Source organism: Anabrus simplex, chromosome X (genome assembly GCF_040414725.1).
Source record: "Anabrus simplex isolate iqAnaSimp1 chromosome X, ASM4041472v1, whole genome shotgun sequence".
Taxonomy (NCBI): domain Eukaryota; kingdom Metazoa; phylum Arthropoda; class Insecta; order Orthoptera; family Tettigoniidae; genus Anabrus; species Anabrus simplex.
The window spans coordinates 183,897,268-183,918,783 of NC_090279.1; the positions used below are offsets into that span (position 1 = coordinate 183,897,268).

At 41.4% G+C, this 21,516-nt stretch overlaps 1 protein-coding gene, 1 non-coding gene and 1 pseudogene across 4 annotated transcripts in view; all 3 read left to right on the forward strand.

The window, feature by feature from the left end:
* The first annotated feature begins 157 nt into the window (after positions 1 to 157).
* Positions 158 to 1,237, forward strand: LOC136886759 (cell cycle control protein 50A pseudogene; annotated as a pseudogene).
* A 9,896-nt stretch (positions 1,238 to 11,133) lies between these two features.
* The window catches only part of LOC136885876 (gastrula zinc finger protein XlCGF57.1), a 67,922-nt gene continuing 57,539 nt past the window's right edge, over positions 11,134 to 21,516 (forward strand). For all 3 annotated transcript variants that reach the window (XM_067158555.2, XM_067158558.2, XM_067158554.2), the window contains exons 1-2: positions 11,134 to 11,330; positions 13,528 to 13,597. In XM_067158555.2, the coding sequence (XP_067014656.2) occupies positions 11,293 to 11,330; positions 13,528 to 13,597 (108 nt within the window). In that variant the 5' untranslated portion in view covers positions 11,134 to 11,292. The remainder of the gene's footprint in view (positions 11,331 to 13,527; positions 13,598 to 21,516) is intronic.
* On the forward strand, positions 21,304 to 21,421 carry LOC136886915 (U4atac minor spliceosomal RNA). Its single transcript, XR_010861879.1, has one exon. It is a non-coding gene; the product is annotated as a U4atac minor spliceosomal RNA (small nuclear RNA).

The following is a 21,516-nucleotide window of genomic DNA, read 5'->3' on the forward strand; positions in this document are numbered from 1 at the left end:
TACTCCTCGTAGTGTAGCTTAGGAATAACCAGAGTATTATACAGATACCGGTAGGCAGAAAGGGGTGTAAGTGTGTAAGGGAAGTGTCGCCTTAATTGAATTATATGTAAAATATCTGTAAGTTCTACAAGAAACCCATTTTTATTTTGCCCAGAAAATGACTTCGAATTCACAACTCCCATCCGATAGTGCATTTAAGCAACAGCGTCTGCCAGCGTGGCAGCCAATTCTCACTGCTGGCACTGTATTGCCCACCTTCTTTGTAATTGGTGTGGCGTTCATTCCAGTCGGAATCGGGTTGCTGTATTTTTCTGACGAGGTCAAGGAGAAGGTTATAGACTACACAGATTGCAAGTATACTTACAATAATGGAACGGTTACGGAAGAGACATGTTCTAAAATGTTGGAGAATAATTCATCAGCACTTTGTGAATGCCGTATTAACATTGTTCTGGATAATGATATTGAGGGTAAGGTATTTATGTATTACGGACTCACAAATTTTTACCAGAACCATCGTCGTTATGTGAAGTCTCGTGATGACAAACAGCTGCTTGGGTTTCTCAGCCAGAAATCTTCCATGAACTGTGTGCCTTACGATTATGTTGAAATAAATACCGCTAACGGGATAAAGAAAGTGAAAGTAGCCCCATGCGGAGCAATTGCAAATTCCTTATTCAGTGATGAATTGTCCCTGTATTCCGTCGATAATAATGGAGAAGTCCCTTTGTTACGTACGGGTATAGCATGGCCATCAGACAAGCGCATCAAATATCGAAATCCTAAAGGAAATTTAATTGAAGCATTTGAAGGATATGCTTCACCTCCAAAATGGAGGCACCCAATCTATGAACTTGATACTAAGGATCCTGACAACAATGGGTTTAAAAATGAAGATTTAATAGTTTGGATGAGAACAGCTGCTCTCCCTAACTTCCGCAAACTGTATCGCCGTGTGGATCATAGTCAGCCCGGCTATAAAAGTGGTTTACCAAAGGGCAACTATAGCCTCATCGTTCTATATAGTTATCAAGTGAACGCATTTCGTGGAACAAAATGTATGATTTTATCAAACACCTCACTTGTGGGAGGTAAGAACCCATTCCTTGGCATAGCCTACATTGTTGTTGGAACGGTGTGTCTCGTTTTGGGAATAATGTTCCTCTTTAGCCATATAAAATGTGGTAAAAGTACAACAGAAATGATAAATGTTAATCCTCGGACACCATATCAGTAAAGTTCGCAATGATGTACCGTACAGCAGAAGCATTCAGGCAAATACTGGTAACCTTACCTGCTCAAGATAGGACAAGGCAAGGCGGTGAAATCTCGATGGAAAACTATTTTGTACATGTCGGCAAATGAGGTGATGGAGTGTTTATCTCGATGATGATATCTTCAGCCATCTGTCAAATTTGAAGGCTCAAAGTAGTACCTGATATATAAGATATGGAACTTGAAATTTCACTGTTCCGGAATAAATAGGCTATATTTTTGTTAAACAATTTTGAATCATTATAATGATACCTCCATCAATATATCTATATAAAGTTTTCTTGATAACTGATACAATCTTGCCTGAGGCTTCTGCTGTTTATATAAAACAAGGGGGAAATAGTTTAAAAGTTGTATTTGCTGATGCACATACAAACAATTAGCATACACATTTCCTCTCGCTAATTTAAATTGGTATTGAATAGATCAGTACGCAGTAATGGTGCAGTTATTCAATGAGATGTTACAGACTTCTGTGCACAGTGCGGATTCTCTAGTGTTGGAACCGTTGCATTATAAAAAGTCAAGCTTGATGATCTTGGACAGAGGTAGAAATCTGATTGGCTGGAAGCTGTGCTTTTCAGTGTCCACACGTCAATACAGTAGGAAGTAATATATGGATAGTGAAATCTTCATTTAGTGTTTGGCCTGGTAATAAGTCAATTGTTTTCTACCTTAAAGTGAGGGTTTTTAGACACACCGGAATGAATGGTTTTTTTCCCCCCTTTAGTAAGGTATTCAAGGTATCATTAAATCTATCGACATCACTCTTACATTTTACCACTCCTAAATGATAAATGACTGCACCAGAATTAAATTCCACACACTTGAGCTGCTGCATTGAAGACAAGTGCTTCGGCCTATGAGTGAAACATTTACATGTTTAGCATGACATACATTGCTATATAGGTCCTAGTAAATATTTTCCATATATTATTTTTCTTATTGGAGTCATCATAATTCAGTATGTTGCAAGGATACTCTGCTCTTATTAGCTTTCTTATCCAAACAGTTAAAAGAAGAATGTTGTATTAGGAGTAATATATATATAGGCTATATATATATAATATTAATCCATTTCCTTATTGAGGGCCTGATAGTTGTGTGCATTGTGACAGGCTTCTTACCACAGTGACTGCGGTTTGGGTCCTGGCCAGTATATGTGGGATTTTTTAAATAAAATGTCCCTGTGATTTGATTTCATTGTAAACGTAGAGGTCCGTGACGATAACCAGAGATATTAACAGCTGCATTAAATGTGCTTGCTTTTCCTCCTTTTATAATCATTTAAATTGTAACCAATCCATGGTCCAGTTTGGTGATATAATAAATATTTAAAAAGATACCTGCCAGTCTTGTGATGTTAATTTCATTTGGTACCAATAAAAATGAGCGAATGGATGAAATTTCGTTTGATCCACTATGACCTTTAAATGTTAATGACCGAGCTCGATAGCTGCAGTCGCTTAAGTGCGGCCAGTATCCAGTATTCGGGAGATAGTAGGTTCGAACCCCACTGTCGGCAGCCCTGAAGATGGATTTCCGTGGTTTCCCATTTTCACACCAGGAAAATGCTGGGGCTGTACCTTAATTAAAGCCACGGCCTATTCCTTCCCAGTCCTAGCCCTTTCCTGTCCCATCGTCGCCATAAGACATATCTGTCTCAGTGCGACGTAAACCCAATAGCAAGAAAAAAGATTAATGGTGCAGTTATTCAATGAGATGTGTTAAAGAATTCTGTGTACAGTGCGAATTCTTTAGTGTTAGAACCTTTGCATCATAAAAAGTCAAGCTTGGCGATCTTGGACATAGGTAGAAATCTGATTGGCTGGAAGCTGTGCTTTCCAATGTCCACTGGACGTGGCTGAACTTAAAATCATTAAATTTGGTATGCTGCATTTATTTTTCATGAGAATCCATCATTGTAGGGACTCCTGGCTCTACTATGCTATTGATGACCTGCGTGTTATAGTTCATAATAATCCTCATTTATTACAATGAAATACTGATGGAATATAGGTTTGATTCACTAAGAAACAATGATCCCCAATAACAGAACTAGGGTTCTGTCTCCATTTTGCCTCCGTGTACAACGAATTTTCTCCATTGTGCCACATTTGTACACTGCGCTTTTCCTTTTATCTCTTATACTGAATATTATGTAAGAGTTGCAGTATTTCTGTCAGACAGTGATATCATTTATAGACTATTAATAGATAATATGACCAATTTATATGTTTATATTCATGTAAAACTGGCATGTTAGATTCCTGTTTTGTTGTACAGTATATTATCTTCTTGCACAGGATATAGTCCTTTAAACATTGATGTGTGATCTTTGTTATAATGCTCGTGTTTAAGTTTTCTTTGTATAAACAATACAGTAGAGCTCCGGTAGTTTGACGTTCTGTGTAATTCGAGTTTGCCTTACAGTAATTACAATAAATTATACGTTTCTCACACGTATGTTGCTTGTTTACAGTATACAAACACTGAGAACCACCGCACCACCACAACCACCACCACCACTATTACAGATTGACAAGTACATTTAGGCTGATTTGTGTGGAGTCAACATGCTGTTTCTTTATTCATGCATTCACTAATTGAGGTCATAAGTGAGCCAAATTCATGACTTCCTGTCAGAAAAATAACCCGCACTCAGTGATAGCTGTCACTTAAAACTCAATGCAGGCTGACTATTTCAAACAGCAGTGCGCACATCTTGAATTGGCAACTGAAGACAGTGATGTCGAAGAGTCTGAAGAGAATGTACCATTGAGGACTAGGGAAGGGAGTTTTAGGCACTAACAGATTAGGACGCTAATGTGTTTAACCAGTCCGACTCAGAGACAGCGTTGAGGCCTTCGGGTCTGTGGGGTCCCGGGTTCGATTTCCGGGCGGGACAGGAATTTTAATCGTGTGTTTAATTCTTCTGGCTTGGGGACTGGGTATTTTTCCCAACAATTTGCTCTTCATATTCAGACAGCACACTACACTACCACCACCACAGAAACACGCAATAGTGATTACATCCCTCCATATAGAGTTGGCGTCAGGAAGCGCATCCAGCCATAAAACACGGCCAAATCCACATGTGTGCGACGCGGTTCGCTCCCGCGACCCCACAGACATGGGGAAATCTGTAGTAGAAGAACTTGACAGATAGGTAGGAAGTAACAAAGACCGGAACAATTGGAGTAACTAAACCGCAGCAGCTCGATCAAGTCTCGAAATTTCTTCAAAATAATCGACTTCACCTTCCCCTTCATCATCGATATATTCCATGTATCCTCTCTGGCTCATTCCCAAAAAGGTGCTTTTTGGTGCAGTATATCTATACCAGACGAATTTTCAGCGCGTCTTACCAGATTTCGACAGCATCTAAAATATATATTTTAGTATCTACCGCAAAATTTGAAGATAAAACCAAAAATTACACTTCTCTCTCTGTTATAGAGGAATGATCTAAACAGTAATTACTCAATGAAGGAATTGTTATTTACAAGAAAGTGTGAAAATCCTTTTTAAGTTCTATCCACTACTGTGGAAAGCAGAAAAAACACCTCCTTTTTGCTAGGTGGAATATACGGCTATTTCGAGAGAGATTTATTAAAGAAATAAATAAATCGTCCGTCTTCCAATGAGAATGACCATTTGGATCCGGAATACAGTCAGGTTACAATTTCAGTACAATTTACAGACTTCAAAATGTGGACATTTATTAAGTAATCCACGGGTTTGAGGTCTGATGGAAAACAATCAAATTGTGGATAATTAGTTGAATTATTATAAATTAGTTTTATTGGCAATAGAATTTCAGTTACTTGGCTCAGTGTGGTTTGTTTAAACGAACGTTGCTGCACTTTAAAGAAGTTGGTTCGTTTTCATTTTTCAAGTGAACGAATAATATAGTCGAGTGAAATTTTCAAATTATTTGCAGTTATTTAAGAACCTACTAGATAAACAACAAATAGGAAATCTTCCTCCTGGGCGACTGCCATACATGTAGATCAGTGGTGATTGATATAATTCGTTGCGTACTTGGTAAGCTGTGTTTCAGATATTGAACTTTTACACGTTTAAGAAGGATCTTTTGGATTTAAATTCGCTGTGCACCTCTCCAATTGGTCTCAGAGGACGAGCTTGACTGTGGAAGCAGTGGAAGTGAAAGGGCGTACGTGCCTCTCGCTCCGCTCTCCCTCTCCTCGCCAGGCGATCTGTACTTTCTAAGTGCTAGTCAGACAGCTGTACTTGTTAGTACAATTTCGAAAGAGCTTTTGTCAGAGCTGAGTACTTCTCAGTGCTCGCTTTCTGTTTCTCTTTCAGGATTTCTTTTTCAGGAGGACCAGGATGGAGAAGCTATCCGTCCCAGCGAGAGCGGACGGCTACGACTGCAGGGGAGCCATGGTGACACTACAAGCGGCGCTCAGCTCGTTGGCCGCCCTCGGTTACAGACTCCCGACGCTGTTGGTGTTTTTATACAACCGGTGGGGGAATGACTCCTACCAGGAGATGATCCGCATAATCGATCTCCTTACCGCGATCGCGGAGTTCATCGGGGAGACGATCATCGAGATCATCGGCGAGGTGATCACTGGCTGGGCGGTCATCATCCACCCCAAGGACAGAGACCGTTTCTGGGTCTACGAGGAGCTGACGTCCCAGCAATATCAGGTTGTCCGACTACCAGGACACAGGGAGCAGCTAGACTGCTCAGGCTACCAGGAGGCAGTCACCCAGACTGAGCTGAGGACTGAGGACGACGGAGGCGCCCCCAAGCGCCGCGACGCCGCGACCCCGGTTGGATCGCTGTACTTCACCATGTACACACAGACCGACAAGGCCGTCAATCAGGAACGTCGACCATCTGCCAGGGCGAGGTGGACGCAGACCTAGGCCTACCAGGAAGGCCCATCACCCGGGCGCAATCAAGGAAATCGCCCGCGACGGCGGACGGCAGCACAGCAGTGGAGCAGGACGCCCCCTGGCGTTCAGAGGCTGCTGTCCAGGGCCAGCCTACCAGTGTGATTGTCGAGCTACAGACGACGCTGTGCGCCCCACAGGACAGGGAACACAGTTGAGTGTTAGCACCAACCGACGCCACCGCCGCCAGCCAGGAGGAAGAAGAAGACGGCGACGCAGCGGAGCCACACGCTATCCCGAGGTCACCAGGCCGGGATGAGGGACACCAGGAAGAGGCCTCATACCCTGCGGAGAAGAGGTCCCCGGGAAGAAGACGCCGATCCCGGACCAGGAGGAAGAAGAAGACGCCGGCGCACAAGGAGAGGGCTGCCCAGCCGCATCCCAGGACAGCAGCCGACCGAGGAGCCAATCAGGAGAGTACCTCAGCGGGTAGCGGCAATCAGGTGAGATCGAAACGCCCCCATCAACAGCTCTTGCAGTGTTTCCACTGTTTGAGGTGGGGCCACCGTTAGGAGAGGTGTGGGCTCCTAGTGAGGTGCAACCGTTGTGGGGATGATCACCACTACACGGCCTGCACCGCACTTAAGGAGGCGCCGGTGTGCGCCAACTGCGCGGTTGGCCACCCGACCTCCCATCGCTGTTGCCCTGTTTACCGGGCCATGGCGCGGCATAGCCCTAGTGTAGGCACTCCACTCATTCCGCTTGCTGTACACGGAAGCTCCGCGGCCGGTGATGCTCTTTTATTTTTAGTTCACAGGATTGCCGATAGAAGCGTTCTGTACGATCTGTCAGCGATCTCCGAATTGTTGCCAACCGTTAAGGAAATGTCCAGCGGACTGTTGCAAAATTCGTTTTAGGTTACAACCACTAAATTATTTTTTTCTCTTGCCGTGCGGGCAGTATGCGCCGCGGCGATAGTTAAGAGCCTCTCGAAGGGAGTGTGGCCCCCGAAGGGGGCCACTGTTCTCATGACAGAACTTGGCCTGGATTGGCAGTGATAGGTTACAACTACTAAAGTAGGGCCCACGAGAGTTGAAGTCTGACGTTTAGCGCCACCGGCGAGAAAAAGTTGACTAACGCTGTTCGAAAATGGCCTGTTGCTATGGCAACGATAACAGAGTTGCAACATTTTAGGACGCTATCACCACGTGGGTTGGCTTGCTCTCAGTCGCTTTTGTGATAGTATTCCGAATGGTACTGTGTTAGCTGTGCTAGCCGTTGCTGCTTAATGTGTATGTTTTCAGAATATTATGTTAGGTGTTAGTGTATTTCTTTAAGTTTATCGGTGGCTAGTTGTTCAGTTTTCCTAGTTTTGTTCGTCTGTAGATGTTAGCGATCTTGTAGTGTGACTATAGTGTTAGTGTGAAGTACTCCATTATTCGTAAAGAATCCGTGTAGTTTTATTTGATCGGTTCTTTTGAGTGTTTAGCAATGACTTCCAAGTCAAAAGAAACGCCAAAAGATACAACTGACCGAGGTGTGACTGTTCGAAGCCAGGGAAGAGAAATGATTGTGTCAGTGACAGTGACAACGAGCAGGATAGTACAGGAGATGATATGGATGGGATAGAGCCCCTTCTAGATGACTGATTGCTGTTGGCAGAGCAGTGAGTACTTCTTATTTTTACAAATATCTCGGTTCAGTGCTTTGTGTACCTTGCATGTCTGTAAATTTTATTGCTATTTTCTGAGCAATTACTGGGGAAAGTCCGAATGTCTCCTTAATTCCATCATTGTCATTCATATTCTGACTGATTTCTTTTCTCGATGAAGTATCGTCTTCCTATTGTGTTTATTATACCGTACCGTAGTTTATTCCCGAATTGTACAAGTACCATTAACAATCGGCGTTAAATAATAAAAACTATCAATGTGGGTAGTGTTGTTCTATACTGTAATTAACATGTGCATTTGTTGAGGTTATTGTCAGAAACTGATGTGTTTGTTAGTGATTATGAAATCTTTTATATATATCGATAATGTCGTGTTCTGTCTTAAATGCTGGAATTATTATCACGAGCTTAGGAACCGGTCAAAGGTAAATGAATTGCATTAGGCCTAGGCCAACATGTTTTATTAAACACTCAGCCTGTCTGAAAGGTGGTAGACCGCGAATTGAGGTAACTATGACAACGCAGCGTACTTCGTAGTTACAGCTTTCGCCGCTCACCTGTCAGACTTCAACTCTCGTGGGCCCTACTATAAATTACATTTTTTCCCGCCGAGCGGGCAGTATGCGCTGCGGCGATAGTTAAGAGCCTGTCGAAGGGAGTGTGGCGGGGGCCACTGTTCTCATGACAGAGCTTGGCCTGGATTTGGAAAGATAGGTTACAGCTAGTAAATTACATATTTTTCTTGGTGTGTTTCTTGCTGCGTTTTTATTCTGCACGGGTTGGTAACGGAACCAGCCAGTTACGAATCATGGGAATGACGTCATATCGGCCAATGGCCGTGCTCGTAGCTAGCCGGCTAATGGTGCATGGCGCGTGAAAACTTTCGATCTGTTATAAAAGTAAACATACATTTTTGGGAGGGTTGGTGGGTCTCTGGCAGTGGTAATGAACACATCTCTCTTCTAAAAGGATTTTAAGGTACAAGTTATATATATTTCTTCGCGAAGTTGTGTGTTATATACTGGAGTGCCTAGGGTAGGGCACTACCCATGGCGCGGGCAGAGAAGAAGGAGGCCCGCCGTCATGACCCACTCCCTTCCAGGAGGATCCCGCCCCGGTGGCTCATTCTCCGGGATCGGAGACCGGGTACGAGGGACCCCAAGGAGGTGGCGCTATTCGGCGGGCCCTAGTGGTATTAGACGCATGGCTCCGCAACCGGCAAGGCCCGCGCTAATCACGGCAGTGCCCAGACAGACTGATCCCCTGGCAGATGGAATGGCGAGGCTATGGTTCATGGCTGGTGCATGAAACCTCTTCTCAACTAACATAACCACTGGACCTTTCCAGCCCACATCCTTGCATGTGCTATCACAAGATGTCAGGTTTTACATGTAGGCTCTTTCTCTTTTCCGCCTATGTGGTTTTCCCCTGACCCTTCAATACCACACCTTAACACCACCTAACCAACGCAAACTCTGGCCGCCGTAGCGAGTCTGACTCGGAAACCGGCAGATTCTCCTTGTATCACTTCCCACTCTTCCCTGCTATACTTTTCTTCTTAGAAATAATAGCATGCCGGAGGCCACGTAGATTGAATCGATGATCACGCGGGGGGAGCGGGCTTTGTGGGGCCCCCGAAAAAAATAAATCTCCAATTGGCGAGACATTTCTAACCAATCCGAGAGGTTTCTCAGCGGAGGGATACTCGGGCAGCATTTACACCGACCAGACTATGGTAGGCTGTGATCAAAATTAGTAAAAATCCGACGAATTATTTTGCTTTGTCTTAACCATAGGATGAAACAATAGGGCATGGTCAAACATCCAAAGTACATTCCTCACACGTAAACGAAGAAGATATCTGTATATGGACACGGGTCCTGAAACGCTTTATATCCACGTTAGAACTCATGTTCTACAACTTTATGTAGTTCATTAATCATGGGATACACACAGAAATAGAACGTACCAGCTTACCACATGAGACTCTTTCTTAAGGCGGGTACTCGCTAGGAGGCGGAGACATGCAACGCGATGGATGCTGCAACCTATTTTTCTAATGAGTACGCCTTGAGCTTCTTTGCTGCAATCGTTTGCAGTGAGGCGCGCTGTGATTCATCTGGTTGTCGGTATTCCGGCAAACACAAAATAGCGCGCAGTGTGTTCGTTGACGTGTTCCAGGCACATTTCTTAGTCAGGGCGCGCAGAGGTCATGGAGGGGACTGAGGAATCCTGTCTAAATTTAATAGAAGTATATCGCAATTCTACATTATTATGGGACCCTTCAGTGAAGTGCCAAATGATTTCAATATCAATGGCGTCTCATACAAATAAAAAAAAGTTTAATGAAATGAAATAAAATTAAATGAACCTTACCTCTATGTGATCTTTTAATTCGCTGATGATTGTTTGACACACTTGTGGTACAAATTTACATGACTACTGGGCGAGTTGGCCGTACTTGCATCCGGGAGATAGTGGGTTCGAAACCCCACTGTGGGCAGCCCTGAAGATGGTTTTCCGTGGTTTCCCATTTTCACACCAGGCCACGGCCGCTTCCTTCCCAGTCCTAGCCCTTTCCTATCCCATCGTCTCCATAAGACCTATCTGTGTTGGTGCGACGTAAACCAAAGAAAAAAACTTATGACTTGCCTGGATATTCTGAAGAGATACTGCAAGCTGGTGAAGCTGTCACCGGTGGCTAATAATCTCAAAGTAAATACCAATTTATCTTGAACAGATATAGCTTTTCTAAATTTCATGTCCCTTCTTTAATTTTCGGTTCAACCAAATTTAATAAATACTCGAAATCGATCGGTGATATATGCGTGAAATTCTTAAAATAACCACTTATTTCTTGCGATTTCAAACCCAGAAGCAAATTGGAATTAGCTTACCTTTGTAAAAGTCACCTTGCTACCAACGATGGGGATGTATACAGCCCTCGATTAGTTACGGTAATGCAGCAAAATATACACGGCACTTATGACGAGTATACTGGACGACATTGTTGCATGTGTCACAACGAACGCTGTGGAACTACTGGTGTTCGCATTGAGGTTTGACGAACGTACACATTATACAAGGTTGCAGCAAACTTTGCGTTGCATGTTGCAGCCTCTTTGGTATCCGCCTTTAATTGATGTTCAAAATGCCCTTCGTTAGCACAGATATATGCATCAACCCGCCGTCCCGTTTATTATCGAATGTGTTACTCCATATTATTTCTGGTCATTTTCATCAAGTGTTGGCGACATTGCTTCTTTTTCTTTGGTTTAAAGCACTGGCTCATTGCGTTAACAGTTGTCGCTCGTGGTTGACATCACAACACTGCTGTCGACTGCTGTTTATATTTGTGTTCGGCGTGTTTAAAGCAGTATGGTTCGAAGTTCGAAATAAGCTGTACTAAGTCTTTGCGAGTGTAATTTTAGTCATTTTATCAAACAACAGGGGTTTATGTTACTGAGAAAGGGAATTGTATGCATCAGGCACGCTTTGAGGATTTTCTTTCTCTTTGGTAAGCTGTCAATTTATAAAAAATATGGAACATAAACAGAATCTATCCCCAAGTTGTCTCCTCTCTAGTTGTGGAGTTCTGTCAAAGGCATATTGTAAAGCAAATTAATCATGCCTTTCGTGATTCTGATGTGTTAAATGTTCATCAGTATTGCTAATTGCAAGCGGTCTAATTAAAATAAGATTCACCGAGCCCGATAGCTGCAGTCGCTTAAGTGCGGCCAGATTCCAGTATTCGGGAGATATTGGGTTCGAACCCCACTGTCGGCAGCCCTGAAGATGGTTTTCCAAGGAAGTTACGTGAGCAAATGCAAAAGTGTTACACGAACCGTCTGCACGTCCAGACCAACCGTGTTTCCACACGAAACTAGAGACTTAGGGCCCCTTCGAGACTTCTAACCGTCCAGACCAATGGTCTTGTCCACGGCAAGAATCCTAACCGTCCATACGAATCGTCTTGTCCACGGCAAGAATCCTAACCGTCCAGACCAATCATCTTGTCCACGGCAAGAATCCTAACTGTCCATACCAATCGTCTTCCGTCCAGACCGATGATCTTGTCCACAGCAAGAATCCTAACTGTCCAGACCAATCGTGTTTCCTCATGAAACTAGGGGGCCGCTTCACGACTGCTAACCGTCCAGACCAATGATCTTGTCCACGGCAAGAATCCTAACCGTCCAGACCAATCGTGTTTCCTTACGACACTAGGGGCCTAGGGCCGCTTCGCGGCTTTTAACCGTCCAGACCAATTGTCTTGTCCAGATCCTATCCTAACCGTCCGCATGGCAAGAACCAATCCAGGCCAAAGGTCCAACCAATGTAACAATAATCACCACCACCAGCTATCGAAGTACCACTCATTAGTTCCTAAGTAAAGATGTTGGCAGCGCTGAGCGCTTCTTGACAACATTCCTTCCCGAGTGTGTAAACAAATGACAGTCGTTCCGTGCGCAGCTGAATGTAGCGAGTGCTGGGCTGCGGAAGGTAAAATTATAATTTTAGCGAGCCTGATATTGCTTCCAGTTATTTGTATTGGGTTCCTCAGTTTCACCCTCCTACTGACCTTCGTCGTCAATTCTTGTTCTCTTCCAACCCTGATGGTATGTAGGTTTGCGAGGCCCAGGGAGTCTTTAATTTTCATGCCCTTCGTAGCCTTTCCTTTTCTCTTCATTCTTCGAAATGTTGGACTTCTTCCATTTCCCTTCTGATTAGTGTTATGGTACAGTAAGAGATGATGTTGCCCTGTTGTATTTCCTCTTGAAACAATAACCACCACCACCATCTCCACCTCCTCCTCCTCCTCCTGTCAACAACTCGCCCCACCAAGTAACATCAAGCAAAGCAAAGAAATTCAAAGAAGTTACGTGAGTAAATGCAAAAGTGTTACATGAGTTGAGTTGAGTTTTCTACCACTCACAGGTTTTCCTCTGTTGTGCGACTTTTTTTCTCAAAACCTACCCTCGAAAAGTTCATTTTTTGATTAATCCTCAATAATGTTATTGAAATAACTTGTCCATTGTCTTTTTAGATATAAATTATCTCTGTAGGTTAAGATGTTCCATATAGGGGAGGACCTCTCAAACGCCCAAAATCTCACGCATGCAGACAGTGGCGCAGAGTTCCTGTGCACAGTAGATCGGTCCCACTCGGCTCGGACCAATGCTTCGTTTCTGGGCTACTCGGCTAAGCTTGGCTCAACTCTGCTCGGATTTGTAGCACTACGGAGCAAGTGAGGAAGAGGGAGACATAGGGAGCGAGCGAGACAGGCGTGGGGAAAGAGAGAGACAGCGCTATTGCTCCAAATCCAGGAGTGGGGTTCTGCACTCTAGTCAACCAAGCAAAGTCGTCTTTTGCACCGTGCACAGTGCGTGCACCCTGAGAGGCTCTGATATAGGGGAACCAAACATGTACTAATTGTCATTCTAATTATGTGTTTTAGTTGATATAGACACAATAAAACATTGAAAAGGTGGAAAAAATCTGAATTACAATTGGTTTAATGTCAATATGGATTCTTGATAATGAAATTTATAAATTGGAATCACCTGTCATTGAGAAAACAGTTTTGTTTTAAAAAACACTTGGTTTATTACCAGCTAACCCTGATATGGTATTTTATATTCTGTATTTGTTCCCACAGTAAGTGTTATAAATAAACTAATACATTGTTTGATTTTTCCTTCTTTTTTTTCTAGTGGTGTGATGGGTGACGAAGTTCTTGTGCCTGTCCCTTGTGGACCTCAAGTGCTCAAGAAAGGAGAAGAGGTATGTAAAGACTGTCACCTATAACAGCCAAAATAATTTTGTAATGTGCACAAGTTAATGGTTGCTATTCTACTGTGCAATCTTCTTTTAACCAACTAAAGCGCAGGTTTGTATACATGTAGCAAATCTGTAAGTGGGAGCAAAGTTTTTCTGTATCTTTGTTCTGCTGTAACTCAGGAACAAATGAAGATATTTCAGTGAAATTTGGCGTACGTTTAGTTGCATTCTTAAACACTGACTTACATAGGCTACTATAAAGATAACTCAAACAGGATGCATGCAGTGAAAGAAATTGTTGAACACGTTGACAGAAGAAAAAAACACTTGACCTTGATTCTTAATAGTTTTAGCATTCCCAAGCCATTTTAGAAAGAGCAAAAAAATTAGGGAAATTATCTTTAAATCCTATTTACATCTTCCAAAATGTGAGCAGAATGTCTCCAGTAGACATCTCACGATAAGCATTTTTATCATTTCCATATTTATCATTAACAGAACAGAACAATCGTTGCAATATTATTGCAAAAACCTGAAACACATCATAAAAATAGTCTATCCCATATGTGAGTAAATTAATGCCCGGTTTCTGGAACATGAGATATTGATCCTATAGCGGTATTGAATGGTTAATTTGTGTTTTGGTGTTGCACGAACATAAGATACATTTATCAGTTCGATAAATCGCCTGCTAACCTAGAGGGCCCTGAGCAGGGGATATCTATTTGTTAACATGGTGGGCGTCTGTGCAGTACTTCAGTAACGGCAGCTAATAATGTGTTTGTTAAAATTTTCTGACTTTCTCATCTTCTTCCAACGAAGAAATTGTAGAAATGGTCAGCATTCTAGAACGACCACTATTCTATCATCGTTGGCCTGATGTTCTAATGAAATGAAATGAAATGGCGTGTGGCTTTTAGTGCTGGGAGTGTCCGAGGACAAGTTCGGCTCGCCAGGTGCAGGTCTTTCGATTTGACTCCCGTAGGCAACCTGCGCGTCGTGATGAGGATGAAATGATCATAAAGATGACACATACACGCAGCCCCATGCCAGCAAAATTAACCAATTACGGTTAAAATTTTCGACCCGGCCGGGAATCGAACCCAGGACCCCAGTGACCAGCGGCCAGCACGCTAACCATTTAGCCATCGAGCCAGACAGTTCTAATGAAGTATAGTGAAAGTGAATTCAAAGACAGATTCAGGCTAAACAAATATACTGTCATATGTTTGGTTGAGGTTATAGGCAACAATTTGCGTCCTGTGACAAATAATTTTCCATTGTCCCCTGTTGATCAAATATTCGTTACGATACCATTTAATACTACTGAGTCTTATTATATTGGTATCTGTGACTGCATTCATGTCCATAAAAGCACTGGTACCAGTAACAGAGAATAACAGATAATTACACATTTATTGTAGTAGGCCTACTTGCATTGGCAGTGAACATATACTTTTATCATGGGATTGTTTTTAAATAAAGATATTACTTTACAAGGAACTAACAGGTTATATAATTATATTAATTAGCCTATATTTATCGTTATTCGATGGCCAAACAATGTTCATATTTTGGAATAACAGGGAAGAGATACGGTATATTTATAAGGCTCAGTTCAAACTGGATCATGTGACGTGCTGCTGGTGTGCATATTTCATTAGAAATACTCACGCAATGTAAAATTCTTCTGAATGTCCTTAAACAATACGAAACTGACACCCATCTCTGCAAGAATTAGTCGATTTCTCACTGCATGGCAAAGAGGAGATAATAGGAACTGCATGGAAAGCTCAAATATGATGCATTACTTTTGCACATGTGCCTGTCAGTCTAGGGAACATATCTAATGTACAAAATCAAAGCAGTGCGAGGGGTGGCAACTAGTGTGTATTTATGAAACTTGATCAACGAGCCAATAGTTAACAGTTCGATAAGTTAGCTGCTATTCTGCTGTGCAATGCAGCGAAGATTTATTGAGTCAACAGCTGTAACAAATCAATAGCTATTGGACAGATATCTCAGCATTCCAGATACCGGGCATTAATGATGATGAAAATAATATTTGCAGGAAGCTTTTCAAATGAATAGTTTCTGAGTTATTGCCTCCACAAACAGTTGGTAAGTAAATTACCCAACAACAAACAGGCTGGCCAGTAGAGGCAGGTTCATTCAGCAGAATAACTGGTTAAAGCATGTAGCATAACCCTAGCTCATTCACAGCCTTAGCTTTATTCTGTGAACGCAACTCTTGTTAACTTTTATTGTTTAATTTTCTTATTTTTATTTGAGAATTTTGTAGATTACTCTGCCAGTAACCCATGCACATTCAGATTGTCTTAGCTGCATTTTCTGTTAGTTACTGGTGTACTCTTTCAGTTAAATGATCTGTTAGCGACCTGGGCTCCCCGCAGGCTTGTTGCTTTTATACAACACTCTTGCTGCTCTCTTCTGTTTCCTTAGGCCTCTTTCTTGATTCATTTGTCATCATTAGGTTATTTTCTCTTTTGTCATAGTTGTGGTCCTGCATGGGAAGAGGAACTTCTAATTCAAGTATGCCACTTACTATTGCCTTAATGGGAGCAGATGAACATTGGTGTGGGTGTTAGTGATGTTATTTATAAACAATTCCTGAACATATGCAAGTGAAACTGCAGGCAGTAGCTAGTATTTAATAAGAGAAAATAGGGATAAAATGAGAGTAGACAGCTGCTTCTTGTAAAGGAATTGTAATTAATTAATCATATAAATCTGTTACATAATAAAACATACGGGAAGACCATTAAAAGTTGTGAAAAGCTTCAAATATATGGGGAGAATACTTGCAGAAGATGGGAAAATAGACAAGAAATTGGAAAGAGAATCCAACAAGCCAATGGGTTTTACCAGTGTGTGACAGGTATGTGTAGAACCGGGATGTCCCAGAGAAATGCAAGAAAATTCTGTACTCAGTGTATTGCACAACAGTTTTGGCATACGCAGCAGGCATATGGACAGCAAGAAAATGTAATGAAATCAGAATCTGAGCAACCAAGATGAAATTCCTTTGAAAAATAATTGGGAAGACACAAAGGGTTAAGGTCAGAAATGTAGAAATCAGAGAGAGGATTCTCTAAACTGCAAGGCACCGAGCTCGATAGCTGCAGTCGCTTAAGTGCGGCCAGTATCCAGTATTCGGGAGATAGTAGGTTCGAACCCCACTGTCGACAGCCCTGAAAATGGTTTTCCGTGGTTTCCCATTTTCACACCAGGCAAATGCTGGGGCTGTACCTTAATTAAGGCCACGGCCGCTTCCTTCCAACTCCTAGCCTTTCCCTGTCCCATCGTCGCCATAAGACCTATCTGTGTCGGTGCGACGTAAAGCAACTAGCAAAAAAAAAAAAAAAAAAAAAACTGCAAGGCAAAATAGAGATCAGTAAACTGAAATGGTATGGACTTATGATGAGAATGGAAGAAGATGGAGTTCCAAAGCAAGTATTCATGGAAAAAATAATAGGGTGAAGACAATGGGGAAGGCCTAGAAAGAGGTGGATGGGTACTGTGAAGGAGAGTATAGAGAAGGGAGGAGTAAAAGTAGAAGAAATATTGGAGGACGGAAGGGAGTGTTGGAGAGATAGACAACTGTGGAGATCCTTGATTCACAACCCGACCCTGGAGACTGGAAACGAAAAATGAAGAATAATAATAAGAAGAATCTGTTATTTGATTACTATATTAACCCAAATGTAAGACTGTGTTGCATGTGAGACGATCCTGAATTTTAGGAAGTATATACAGGAAAAATTATATAATGAGTGTAATTACTAAGCCTTAAAGTAAAACTAAGAATAACAATTTTATTTCAGTATAAAACATTGTGGGCTTTCCTCAGTGATGTTTTAAATTCAGTCCTGGCCGCCACATCATTTGTTTACACCATCGAGACTATCCGTAAATTCAGTTTGGCTGAGACTAGATGGGCTTTTGTAAATGTATTAATTTTTATAGAAATGAATGTAACATTTTATTCCATTCATCCCAGCTAGGCCATATGTTAAACAATACAGTTATCTATGCATAAAATTATTTAGGTTTTGGAACTGCACAATATAGTTTTAACGTAGTTTCTCTTGCTGCAGAGACTCTTTGTATTTTCAAAGAAATTATGTGTTTTGAAAATTTTGACAGAATTAAGCATAATGTCAAAAGCAATGGTCTCATAAACAGAAACAATACATCCAATATTTGATGGTCAAACCAGTCGCTCATACACTCTTTACGTAACATATGCATAGCTGCTAATAGTTGCCTCCTTCTGCAGATTATGGTTCACAATTAATTTGTCTGCATTGTGACCATGAGGATAGCTTTATACTTCAAAACTGTGTGATAACTTCTGTAGCGTCTAGTCACGTCATATTTTTACACCATTGTATGGTTATTTCTTACGTTATTCGATGTACAATGTTATGTTTAAAGAAAGCCTCTCTTGCTGTTGCCACACATAATTTTTAACTCGTGTGCCATCTGCCAATGCCTTCATTGTAATTACTTTGTGGGATCCTTTCCATATCACCTTTGGCCTTCCTGTTCTTGTGCTCAGTTCCTCCGTATCCAAGGAGCGATGTATGATGCGGGATTCACTTCGTCTCATTATATGACCATTTCTGCAAAACTGCTTCTCTTGAAGCTTCTCATTGATAGGGGTGACCTGTATATGAACTATAATTCATAATTCTGATTGAAGCAAGAACAAATACAGAATTCAGGTAGGATGCTTCCAGTTTGAGAAATCCCCACATTCCATTAAGGGCAATTTGGCTATACTTCATATGCTCAGCAACCATAATTGTACAATCCTTCCATAATTTTCAAAGTGTATTCGAATGTTTTTTGGATGTTGTCCGGCTCCATGGCTAAATGGTTAGCGTGCTGGCCTTTGGCCACAGGGGTCCCGGGTTCGTTTCCCAGCAAGGTCGGGAATTTTAACCATCATTGGTTAATTTCCCTGGCACGGGGGCTGGGTGTATGTGTTGTCTTCATCATAATTTCATCCTCATCACGACACACAGGTCGCCTACGGGAGTGAAATCAAAAGACCTGCACCTGGCGAGCCAAACCCATCCTGGGATCACCCGGCACTAAAAGCTATACGCCATTCATTTTCTGTTGGGTGTTTATATGATGGGAATCTTTAGATATGGTTAGAGGCATGATTTTCCGCATTAATTTATGTTTGATTTTGCGAAAAGGAACACATTTTTGTGTTATTTCACGAGATAGGGCTGACCCCATCGCTGTCAGTTTGCTTTAATCTTTTCCTAAAGTTATTCATAAAAAGTTTAATTCGTGAGATTTTTGAATCAAAAGTGAAGTTTAGGGGTGAAACATCAGAGTCATTTGAAATTAAAACTGGACGACAGCAGGGAGATGGGCTCTCACCACTATCATTTAATTGTGCTCTAGAAATGGTAATGGGGGAATGGTTTAGGAAATGTCCCCCAGAAATAAAGATTGGCCAAAAAATCAAAACAAATTGCCTGGATTTCGCTGACAATTTAGCATTACTAGCAGTGGATATAAAAGAAGCAAGAACCCAGATATCAGAACTTCAAAACATTGCAAATAAAATTGACCTCAAAATATCATTTGAAAAAACAGAAATTATGCCCCAAAAAATAACACAACTAAAAGAAGTTATAATAAATGGTAATAAAATCAAAATAGTAACTCAATTTCAATATCTTGGAGAAGTAATAACACATAACCTAAATGAAAAAATCTCAATCCAAACAGGAACAAATAGATTAGCTAAAGCACGAAAATTAACATGGGATATCTACAAAAAGAAATGTTTATCAATAAATGCAAAAATAAAACACTGCAACACAGTTATAAAACCAGAAACTACATATATAGCAAAAACACTTTTTCACCTGAATAAACAATCAAAGACTGACAGACTTCAGAAAATTGAAAGGAGGATTGGAAGAACCTGTATCAACAAAAAATACCAGAAAGATGGACAGTGGTGGATAATACCTAACAAAGTCGTGTACAAAGAGCTAGAACCCATTAGAGATACTATGCATAAGAGGAGACTGGGATTCTGTGGACATATCATGAGGACGCAGGACTCGAGACTTCTGAAACAACTAGTACAACACAATTTCATCTCAAAAAATACCACAACAGGATGTAAATGGATGAGAGAAGTAAGAGACGATATGAAGGAAATAGGTCTTACAACAGAAGACACCACAAATAAGATAAAATTGAATATAAAACTCAAGAATTCAAACCTCCACTTTACCCTTACATGAAACAAACCAACAACACGCATCATATTTGCAACCAAGGAAAGGGCACGAAGATTGGAGCATCTGAAGAAGTAGTGGGAGGGCAACAAAGCCTGAACAATCCCTTCAATGTGACCTGAATGATGGACTGACTAAAATGATCCTATGCGGTCATAAAGGAAGAAGAAAAAAGATAAATAAATAAAGAGAAGCAATATTGATAATCATTCATCATTCCTTATGTAATCTTGATTAGAACTATAATATAGCCCTAATCAAGGTTACATAATAAATCTCCCGTAAACCCTACATGGCCATAGCTTTCACCCTACCGGGCGAGTTGGCTGTGCGGTTAGGGGCGCGCAGCTGTGAGCTTGCATCTGGGAGATAGTGTGTTCGAATCCCAATGTCCGCAGCCCTGAAGGTGGTTTTCTGTGGTTTCCCATTTTCTCACCAGGCAAATGCTGGGGCTGTACCGTAATTAAGGCCACGGCCGCCGTAAAGCCACTAACAAAGAAAAAGAAGCTTTCACCATATATGACCATACCATTAAGGGATTTTATAGAATATTAATATGAAGAGATACTTCTGTCAAAAGGAATAATGCTTATTCTGTCCTCTGTTTCCCTTCACCCATGTGATATTGGAATACAATTTCAAGATCGTTATTTTCCATGAAATTTGCAGCATTTTTGCGCTTATTGCAAAATAAGTAAATTTCGCTTTAATTTGCGAAGTCAGGATCACTCAATTCTTAACCAGAATCATATGATACATTAAGATATTTCAAAACCCCTTCAAAATATTTTTTGTCACGTTTATCGTTAATGCGGAAAAATCGTGCCTCTAGAAATAGGTAATTGTCTGGGTTTGAGTCCCAGGCCAACCCTTTGTGGAGGGATTTATTGACTGTTGTGCGTTTGTATGGTAGGCCCTAGTTGATTGTATGATATGTTGCATGTGAATGAAGATTTATATTAAGACAATGAGAAACACCCAGCCTGTAAGCTAGAGTGATTAACCAGATGTGGTTAAAATCCCTGGCCCAACCAGGATTGAACCTGGGACCCTATGAATTGAAGGCCATTACACTGACCATGTAGCCAAGAAGCCAAATTGAATAATCAATTCCAGTTACTAGAAAGCAAACCACATTAATTTACCCTTGCTATCTGCATTGTTCTTGGATGTAACATAACTTTAAATATTTTCTGGATAGTTACATATGTTTAGGTCAAATAACTGAATTAGATAGCAATGTTTTTGGTAGTATTCATATTGGTTTGGTGGCAAAAAAAACTATAATTAGTGTACTGTTAAGATTAGTTATGAAATGATACTCTATAAGTTTTAGGAAAAAGAAATCTATTGTAGTACTCATAACCTGAAAGCAGTAAGAGACTAATATAAGATGTCTCCCTCATTTTAAGAGCAGTCCTTGTCTGGGAGAGCATAATGCCCAATGAACGTATAGTGAGGGCATTGATGCTGACACCCTAGTGAAATTATCATGCACCCAGCTTTTTAGTTGAGTGCAATTTTTGTAGTCCCCTTACTTTATAGGGGATATGATAAAATTAACAATTTAATGCTGGGTTCTCCAATTAGACCCTGTGTGCTCCCACTGCTAGAATTTTTGGATGT